Source organism: Primulina eburnea, chromosome 3 (genome assembly GCF_022965805.1).
Source record: "Primulina eburnea isolate SZY01 chromosome 3, ASM2296580v1, whole genome shotgun sequence".
Taxonomy (NCBI): domain Eukaryota; kingdom Viridiplantae; phylum Streptophyta; class Magnoliopsida; order Lamiales; family Gesneriaceae; genus Primulina; species Primulina eburnea.
The window spans coordinates 6,250,008-6,260,844 of record NC_133103.1 but is presented as its reverse complement, the minus strand read 5'-3'; the positions used below and the strand labels follow the sequence as shown (position 1 = coordinate 6,260,844).

At 30.0% G+C, this 10,837-nt stretch overlaps 2 protein-coding genes across 2 annotated transcripts; both read left to right on the top strand.

Moving 5' to 3' along the window:
* The first annotated feature begins 612 nt into the window (after positions 1–612).
* On the top strand, positions 613–3,645 carry LOC140825783 (plant intracellular Ras-group-related LRR protein 6-like). Its single transcript, XM_073187738.1, has 3 exons — positions 613–1,023; positions 1,577–1,746; positions 2,769–3,645. Exons 1-3 carry the CDS (start codon positions 802–804, stop codon positions 3,439–3,441), a joined length of 1,065 nt encoding a protein of 354 aa, XP_073043839.1. The 5' UTR covers positions 613–801; the 3' UTR covers positions 3,442–3,645.
* A 2,937-nt stretch (positions 3,646–6,582) lies between these two features.
* On the top strand, positions 6,583–7,510 carry LOC140825782 (uncharacterized). Its single transcript, XM_073187737.1, has 2 exons — positions 6,583–7,119; positions 7,262–7,510. Exon 1 carries the CDS (start codon positions 6,646–6,648, stop codon positions 7,087–7,089), a length of 444 nt encoding a protein of 147 aa, XP_073043838.1. The 5' UTR covers positions 6,583–6,645; the 3' UTR covers positions 7,090–7,119; positions 7,262–7,510.
* The last annotated feature ends 3,327 nt before the right edge of the window (positions 7,511–10,837 follow it).

The following is a 10,837-nucleotide window of genomic DNA, read 5'->3' as shown; positions in this document are numbered from 1 at the left end:
TAAAAAAAATTCACCTAAATAAATTGCTTTTTCGAAAATTAAATATGACATAATAAACACGCAGTTTTGGGGATGGTGACGTTGCTGCTGATGTTGTTATTTACATTTTTTGGCTTGAGCTGATGTATTTTATTAGAACATATTTGCACCATTTATGTTTCAATTTCTGGTTGTTAGAACAAACTTCCTTTTTATAGAATAATACAGTGTTTAATTCATTTATTTATATACCACGAGATTTGTTTTTTCTGAATTTTTTATTTAGAAGCGAAACACAACTAGCTTTCGCGGGGCGGGATAATTAGGATCAAATTTCCGAGTCATTAGATAAACAAAATCTTATTTAAACCGATTTATGCCTTTGAATTCCTATGCGTTAAGTTAATTTACTATATTAGTTGGATCAAGCCAGACTCTTCTACATTTAAAACATTATTAATGAAAAAAATAATGATGATTATAATTGTTGAATAATAAATGGTAAGACCAGCGGTTTTCTCGGGCAAGCTGGTGGCCAAGCACAGAAAACCGAAAAGTTGACTTTTTCGGAGCTGGTAACGTTAATACGCAGTACACGGAAACTTGGACTTGCCATTCGTCATCCCCACGCGCCTCCCACTTCTTCCGCACTCACGTCCTCTCCACTTTCTTCCTCATGCACGTATCTTATCCGTCTCTCTCTCTCTCTATATATATATAGCTCTGCGTACACTTGTTCTCTAGGTATCATTCTTACACTACTCGGAATTATATAGATACATACAGATTGGAGTGTGTGTTTGTGCGTGAAATTATACAAAGATGATGTGTGAAGAGCTGCAGCAGGTGAGGTGTGATATCAGAAATAGCAGAAAGATGAACATGAGAAGGAATCAGAGAATGGTGAAGGAGGAAGAGGATGAAGCCATGGATAAGCTTGAAATAGTGGATTTGAGAGGGATGAATTTGGACTCTTTTCCTGTTAATCCAACCATTAATCTAGCTGCCATCTGCAAATTAGACATCTCAAATAACAATCTCCAGGTTTTTTTTGCTTTCTGTTTTTTCTCGGCCTCGACTTTGACAACTTTGATGAAATAGTTTTATGTTACTTTTACTATTTTTTTCGGGGAAAAAAATGAAAGAAAACTGGATTCGATTGAAGGGTGACAAATTTTTTGTTTGAAAAAATATTTGTGAAGCTCACACACACACACACACACAGATATATATATATATATATATATATATATATATATATATATATATATATATATATATATAGTTAAACCTATGATAGTCTAATTCCAACTTTTGGTTTAGATTACACTACGTGTAATGAAGGTATGTAGCTAACATATTTTGATCTATAAAACGTTATATTTAGATATAGAAAAGTATTATATCTATAAACTACGTGACAAATATACCAAAGAAAATCTTTGAAATGATTGAGCTTTTAACAAATGGTTGAGAAAAAATGGATATGGCCTCCCAAGTTTAAGGTTGTCCAAGCATCATAATCTCAAAATTGAAGAAATTTATATTTAGATTTAACATAGGAATTTAATTTTATAATTTTTTCCTTTTTGGACAGATTATTCCAGAATCTCTGACAGCAAGACTGCTGAATGTTGTGGTATTAGACGTGCATTCAAATCAGATCAAATTCCTTCCAAATTCAATTGGATGTTTGTCAAAGCTCAAGATTTTGAATGTATCCGGCAATCTTCTTCAATCACTTCCCAAAACTATAGAGAATTGCAGGTTTGTCATATATATATCAGGAGTACCAATTTTAAATTTTACTTTTTTTTGGTCCGTTTATGCCATTTCTTGTTTTAGTTAATTTATCATTTCTGTGATGCAAATTTTATTTAGAAAAAATAATTATATATCAAGAAGTATATAGAATACTATATCTAATTTTATCGCAAAAAATTCTATGTACACATGCGACGCATGTGTCTTTATGCGTTAGTCTAATATAATTTGTAATATAGGAGAAAAATAGAATTCACATATATTTAATAACAAACTTTTTTTTTAGTTTGCGTACCAAATTGAACGAGTCCTACGAGTACATGATCTTCCTTTCCTGTAGCTAAGAGTTAGAGCTATGAGTTAATAGTATAGATGTTTTATCTTATCATGAGAGATCTATTCAATTACTGAAATCCCTGCACCGTAGGCTACAAAACGGGGGCTCTTGAAAGGACCATGATCATGAGAGGTTCTTCCTTGGGATAACTTCGAGTTGCGTTCCAAATTAAAATATATATGATGATATAGAAGACAGAAATTATTTATTCGTAAAACAAAAAAAAAAAATCCGGAATCGTCACCCTTTCTAGCAAACTCTATCCACCGCTCCTTAATTTGTTGGGCCAATTTGCGTGAGGCCTACGAAGTCTTGATCCTTACTCAATTATGTATTTGTCACAATGTTCACACATCATTCTAACTGAACAAAATTAAAATATATACTATGAACATTATCGCTATATTTAGAAAACTCTATATATCAAATTTTGAAACCGAGATATATTTTTTATTCTGAAATACAATAAAAATCGTAGTGCAAATGGTGTAGAAAAAACAAATTATCCATCGTACTGATTATTTTCTAGGACAAGTAAATATTCGAGATATATAAATTGTACAAAAGTTTAGCCCGAAAAATATAGTGTGTGTGTGTGTGTGTGTGTGTGTGTCGATCATTCAAGTTTTCGTTCTTTATATTTTTCTTCTATATATGTATTCACATGTTTGATGTATAAAACTTTCAGATCTCTGGAAGAGTTAAATGCAAACTTCAACAAGTTGAGCCAACTGCCAGACACCATTGGATTCGAGCTACTTAACCTTAAAAAGCTTTCCGTCAACTCCAACAAGCTTATATTCCTCCCTCACTCCACATCCCATTTAACCAATCTTCGAGTCCTCGATGCACGTCTCAACTGTCTCCGTTCGCTCCCACAAGACCTCGAAAACCTAATTAATCTACAAGTCCTCAATGTTAGCCAAAACTTTCAATACTTGTCAGATATCCCATACTCCATAGGCCTTCTACTGTCTTTAATCGAATTAGACGTTAGCTACAACAAGATAACGACCTTACCCGAGTCCATTGGCTGTCTAAAGAAGCTTCAAAAACTAAGCGTTGAAGGCAATCCATTGGTGTCGCCCCCTATAGAGCTTTTCGAGCAAGGGTTACATGTTGTGAAGCAGTATTTATGCGATAAAATTAACGGGTCGGACAAAACTTCTCCAAAGAAAAAAGGGTGGTTCAGAAAGTTGGGCAAGTGTACTACTTTTGATGGTGTGAATGTAAGGGATGTGGATAGACAAGGATACATCATGCCTAATTACAGGTCCATTGATGGACTCGCTTCACCTAGATACATGGGGATGTTTTCTCCTAGACGTCTCTTCTCGCCTAAGTCCTATTTTTCGAGATGAATTTCGTAAGTTTGAATGTTTATGTTGTTATTTTTCAACCTTCGAAGGTTTCATATATAGATCATTGTTTTTCATGTTATTTATGTAAAATAGTTGTTCATGTACAGTGTGAGACTATATGAACGAATTTCCAAATGCATATAAGAACCAAATATTTGTGCTGTATGGAATTTATGAAAGGAGATCCGTAAGAATATTATTTTTATCACAAATTTCGATAACTTTATTTATTTAAGGTTGAATTTGGATGAATGGATTTGAAGATAAGGATTCAAATTCATAATTCACACTATATATTTCACAAAAAAATCAAAATATCATTCATAACGAGTTTACAATCAACGATTTGCAACCTAATTATTAGGAGGAAATTAAACACATAATATTTCTCAGTAACATCGTCAATATAACATTTCATGTGGCAATATTTCAAAAAATAGCAGAAACAAAAATATTATAAGCCCCTAGACACACACACACAAGATTGTTAAATGTCCTGATTTGCGTAGTTGGAGAAAAGTCTTCCATGATTTTCATTATTTTTAAGGTACAAGTATGATAGGTCTTTTACATTATTCGATTATAACTATTTTGTAACGACCATGGTGCTGACCCAACATGAGCTTCAGTCTATGCTCATGCACAACTATTTGTTATAGATCTTTAAGTTGGTCCAACATAAGTCGTAGTCCATGCCGATACCAATTGCACCAAGCGATAGTTAAGGAATTGTAAGGATAATGCAGGTTACACCACACAATACATATTATCACATCATTTTAATAATCCACGCCAAATATAAAACATAGCATCACATCCTGTTACTGCATCTATACTTTATCCATATCTTATAAATTACAGCAAACATATATTTTAAATCGGTGAGGGTAGTTTTGCTGGTAATGTTGTGGCTCTAGCTACTTGCTCAAAGGCTTTCAGTCAAAAGATTTTGGTTTTCAGTCAAAAGATTTTGGTTTCGCTGATTTTCCCTTATAAAGATATTTAACGTATTAAATTTATTTTTGAACTGAATAAGTAGGATGAACTATTTGAGCCAATTTGTACAAGAAATGGCTTAATTATCCAAAATAATTACACCAAGTTATGGGTTAAAAAAAGATTATTAAATTCAATTTATTCAGTCGGTTAACCATCCATTTTTAAATTTTCCCGAGGCTGATCAAGTAAAATGTGAGAAGAAACAATCATAACTACTATTTAAAAAATAATGTGGTTTGAAATCTTTTAATATTATTTATTCTTTTATATTTTTGAGATATTACAAGTTGTCGACAAGCTACCGACTCTTTAATTAAAGATATATTACTATTACACCCACTGCATTCATATCTTGTTATAAAAGGCGATTCGTTCGACTTTTATCACTGACAAAAGATTGTTAACTCTTTATTCTTCTCAAAAGATTTAAATGGTCATCAATAATTTAAAATATTTTGATTATATAAATTGGATATAAATGGTCATTAATAATTTAAAATAAATGGGTGGGGGATAAAATATAAATTATATATCATACAATCAGTGTTTAAAAATATTAACTAAGCTCGGCTTAATCGGGTTTATGCGTGAAATTTCCCTGAAATGCTTTTCTTTGTCCAAAACGTTCAAACATAGATTGACCACATTAAGCTTCACTAAATACCCTTAAGTGAGACTTTTAAAAAAATGATGAATAAGTAGACGAGAGAACACAAATTAACGATGTTAACAATGTAAAATCGTGTTTAATAACGTTTTAGTGCTACTTTTTGTAAAATTATAAGATTGATTTAAAAAATTGAATCATAATTTTAGCAATTTACAATAATAGATAATTAAGTGTAGCGATGTTGAAGTAAATATGTGGTAGATATTGACATTTTACAATGTATAAAAGATTTTAATGCTAATATATTAGAGCTGTCCAATTAAATTAAATTGAGTTTGTATTTGATTATATGAAAAATGAAAATATAATATATTTAATTATAATCCGAAAAATAATGAATGCATTATATTTGTGTATTATTATTCAATTTATATGTTTCAGATAATTATAATTATAGTTTAAATTAAATGTGTGTTTTTTTTACACTTAAGCTTAAATTAATCTCGTTAAAACCTTCCAACAAAAGCAAAGTTTTTAGGAAAAACATTACAATTTCGCTTTACTGATTTATTAAAGTAACAGAACATTTGATTCCGATTTCCGTGAATGGCTCAAGACTATTCAACGATGTGTCGATGTTGAATATTAAATTATATTTTCATCGAATCATATTATGACACATTTAGTATTCACGTGGAAGCTCCATCTTGGTTTCATAAATCTTTCGGGGCCTCAATTAAATTATTGCATTGTCGGCATCATCGGTTCAACCGCTCCCTGTCGCTCTCTTTACTATAACGAAATTTTTTTTTATAAAAAAAAATTAAATATGGGGACATTAGTGGAATAATACTGAGATATTTAACATATTAAGAAGTTTTCATGTGTTAAATTATTGATATCACGTCGTTTTTCTTGATATTGTTGTTAGATGAATCATGAAAGAGTAATATCAGATATTAACAAATAATATTATATATGTTGTACACAATACCGACCGTAAGGAAATTGTAAAACTAATATATAAGATATATGTGAAAATACTAACAGATAGACATGCACCTCTCTCAATAAATGCTATAAATATACGCTTTAATTAACCATCATAGTATTTAGCGTTTCACTATAACCATCCGTCTTTAGGACTTCAACTACGTACTCTTTTAATTATTAAATTTTGTTTACCCTTTTTATTCAACGTTTAAGTCAAAAAATAAAATTTTAAAAAGATTATATAAATCAAAGGAATGGAATTATTTAACATTTAAAACAAGAATATATATCAAACAAATCATTCTAAAATCCATAAAAGACAATAGATTATTGAGTTAGCGTGGTTACTAAGAAATTTCCTATTCTATTGTTCGATGGAAGTCTTTAATCCTAGTGTAGGTGGCATGAGTACACTAACGCCGCGTGCATTCCGGCGGGGGTCCATGCGCATAAACGAATCAAATCATAGCTTGATATTATATATATTAAAGTTCCAATAAAAATAAAATTAAAATAGTTTTGAGTCCCTTATTTAACACCCATCCTTCATCGATCCAAATACAGTCCATACGATATTTTGTTAAGCAAACCAAAGGAAGAAAATGGCAGGAATCATTCACAAGATCGAGGAGAAACTTGGCATGGGAGGCCACAAGGAAGGAGAGAAACACGATGATCACAAGGCTGGTGTATGTGAAGTGGAGCACAAGCTCGACCACGGATACGGCGAGCACAAGCCGGAGCATGGGTACGGCGAGCTCAAGCCGGAACATGGGTACGGCGAGCCCAAGCTCGACCACGGATACGGCGAGCACAGGCCCGAGCATGGGTACGGCGAGCTCAAGCCGGAACATGGTTACGGCGAGCACAAGCCCGAACATGGGTACGGCGAGCACAAGGAGGGTTTGGTTGATAAGATCAAGGACAAGTTCCATGGCGAGGGCGGCCATGATGAGAAGGGAGAGGAGAAGAAGAAGAAGAAAGAGAGGAAGAAACACGAGGACGGACACGAACACGGTGACAGCAGCAGCAGCGACAGCGATTAGATGAAATCTTCAGCTACACAATATATGAAGGTATTCTCTTCCTTAGAAAATTTAAATTAATTTTACTTACTGATAAACTTGTAATTTGAATAATATTATCACTTATTTGATCTTTGTACCCTTTATTAAAATCTAACTTTTATTTTACATTTTTGGTTTATTTTCTATGTAGGATGTGGAGTCATCGGTGTGGTCCAGAGGCTTTTTCTACTATATATATGGTTGCAAATAAATGGAGACTGAAGAACAACATATGAAGAAATCGAGAAAAGTGAAAAATTGTATCGCTTTACTTTATGTAAATGTATTGGTGATTTGAACTTTTAATATGGTATTTGTGGTGTTGTATTTGCTTTGGATTTTGTTATGCTAAATTTGGGATTCCGTCTTAATTAATCATAAATATTATAATTTTATACTATATTGGGTTAATCTGAAACAAAATATAGATGACATAAATATTTTGATAATAGTTTTTTCTCTCTGTTTTTTTTTCTATTAACCTTCCCACATCTTATAAAAACATATATAAAATTAAAAATAGAATAGCAGGTCAAAATCATAGTGAAACGGAGATTATATTTCCCATTGTAATAAAACGATTTTCCTTCATAGGTCATATATATATATATATATATATATATATATATATATATATATATATATATATATATATATATATATATATATATAGGTTTGTATGACTCCTTATACAACTACTTTAAAAAAATGAGTTGAATATATGTGGCGTATGCTTAAAACTTTTCGAATTTAATTATTTAAATACAAGATAATGGACCAAGTTAATTTTGATCTCGTTATTAAAATTTTTAGTTTACTATTATTTTGATACAAATTAACATAACAAAACCAAATTTTGGGTACTGGCAACACGTATATTTAGGGGCTCCAACTATTTATGTGTAAATTTTATGAAAGCTGGGTCAGCCCTTATTCCTATGGGTCCGATGACATATTTATTTTTATTAGATTTTTTTTATTAAAAAAAATTAGGAATTAAACAAATTTTTGTTTTATTCGGTGTGCACTCCATAGATTCTCAGTTACTTTTCAATAATCTTATTGTCGTAATTGGGGACCCGTCCCTTTTTCTAATTGTAATTTGAAGGTAATTATTTCATTTCTTTCATTTATGTTTATTTGGAATTGGTACCTAATGATGTACAGATTTGGTCTATTTTATGTCTAAACTTGTATTTTAAAATACTACTAATACACGTTATCTATATCAATATACGCATAACTATTGATAAATTTTAAATAGTAAATTGTAATTTATTATTATTAAAATAAAATATAATTTTAGAAAATAAATTACATCTAGATATTTATAAATTAATATATAATATTAGTTTTTTTTTTACAATTATTGGTGACAGTGGTACTAAAAAAAACAACAAACCAAAAGATGGGAAGTTATAAGTTAAAAGATTAATATACAAACATAACATAGGAGATATTTGTTATTTGATTTTTTTACATAGGAGATATTTGTGAAAGCAAGTATTTCATTGGTTGGGATGATCTGCTCTGGTTTTCTTCCCTCGTCTCGAAGACTATCGATTCAATTCTTGGGTGAGATGATCAAGAATATTGCAATAAGAATACAAGTAACCAATTAGGAACTAAATAGTTGGGAGTTGTCACGTGAAAAAACATGTAATTATTCTCTAGTCTGTCAACAAGCTAAGTTTAGAGATCGAGTGCTTTTACAATTCGAAAGAATGCGGAATGCCTCAGAAGATCATGGCTTTAAATAATGGTCCAGTACCCCCAACTGCCATATTAACGTCTCTTTCCACTTGGAATTCCCGTGCCGTGTCTCCAGCCTCTCGTTCACATCGACGGTCGAGTTCAACCTATCAGAAGACCATTTTTCTCATAATACACATGGGGGACCAGCTAAGGCCCAGTGTTGGCACTTGCCCACACTAGAAAATTAAGTGTGTGTATATAATATATATTACAATTTTTAGATCAAGAGTTTTAAAATTTTTATTTTTTTAATATTGCATATCTCATTATCTGTTGTTTCATCTTTTCTCTACAAAATTCAGAATTTTTTCAGATTTAATGTTTGTTTGCATTCATTGTTCTTCGATCATTCCATTGAATTGTATCTTTTTGCGATCAAGAATGAATTCATGCATATTTTTCGATTATAGAGTTTATATTTTTTTTATCATATTTTGTTTTGATTAATGGTTTTGTACGCTTTGTTCTTTTGACATTTCCTATTTAATTAAAATTATATATATTCTAAGAGATAAAATAAATTTTTTTGTTCACTAAATTTTCAATGTTTAGTTTAGTATACTAACTTTGATTTTTCGGCTATTTTGGTCTATTTGTTTGTGTAACAATGAAAAACACTGATGTGATATTGGAATATACTAACGTGGAAGGCGGGATAGAAGTTGATAAAATATGAATGATGTTGTCGTGGCTTCAAAAAGTTTAATTGTTATATATTTAGTATGTTCTGATTTAAAACGCATTTGCTTTTGAATTGTAAAAACTAAATTTAATAATAAAATAGACTGGTTTTTCACGAATTTTTGTATCTTATAGACAATTTGAAAAGTTTAACCATTAATATGTTTTTAAATTTATTTTTTAGATCGATTAATTCAATGGGTTAAAATTGAGATGATACATACCCAACTAGAGTGATTTAAAAATGAGATATATAGATTAATAGTATGGTGGGATAAATAACATTGTGTTTGGTATGATTTTTAAAATGATGGATTAATTTTATAAATTTTATTGTAATGACCAAAATGTCCCAAACGCTAATTAAATATATATTCTTAAAATAATTAGATAGATAATTAATATTTATAATTATAATTTATATTTATTAAAATTAATTTAAATATATTCATTAGAAATAAATGTATAAATATGCATTTACTTTAATAATTAAAATAGTAATAATATTTTAAATATTAATTTTTTTGTTAAATAAATTTTAGTGATAATTACAATATTATTGTTTTTTTAAATAATTGAAAATAATAAAAATATATGAAATTAATTTATAAAAAAAATATAATAAAAATTTAAATATTATACTAATTATTAAATTTTCACTAATTTTATTTTCATATTACATTGAAGAAGACAATTCGAGTGTATTATGATCAATATACAATCTTATCATGATCATTATTCAAGATTATCACACCTTTGAGGAGGGATATTTAATCACACAAATAATATGATTAGTGAGGACTTTCAAGCATAATCAAGAACTTGAAGACTAAATAAAAAATGAACCAAACACAATTATAGCCATAGGGTGTGTTTGGTTGAGTGGATTAAATAAGGATAGATTAATAGTCCAATATTTATCGTTAAAATTTTAAGTTGTTTTAATAATCATTTTGACCCGGTTTAAGATCCAATTTTATTAATCAAATAATTATCCATAAAATTGGGAGGAATTAGGAGGAATTATATTATTTTCCCAACCAATTGATATCATGTACATTTTTCTCCTGCACACCTGTGGGCGTCTGTCTACGTGGCACACCCACAACCACACAAAATTTTTTGTTTTGTTTTTTAAAAAATGGCTGACTAATCATGCACTGCCACGTAGGTGGTGCACATTATACCTTACACAGAGTGTGCAGGGTAACAAAATCGTATATATATATATATATATATATATATATATATATATATATATATATATATATATATATATATATATATATAT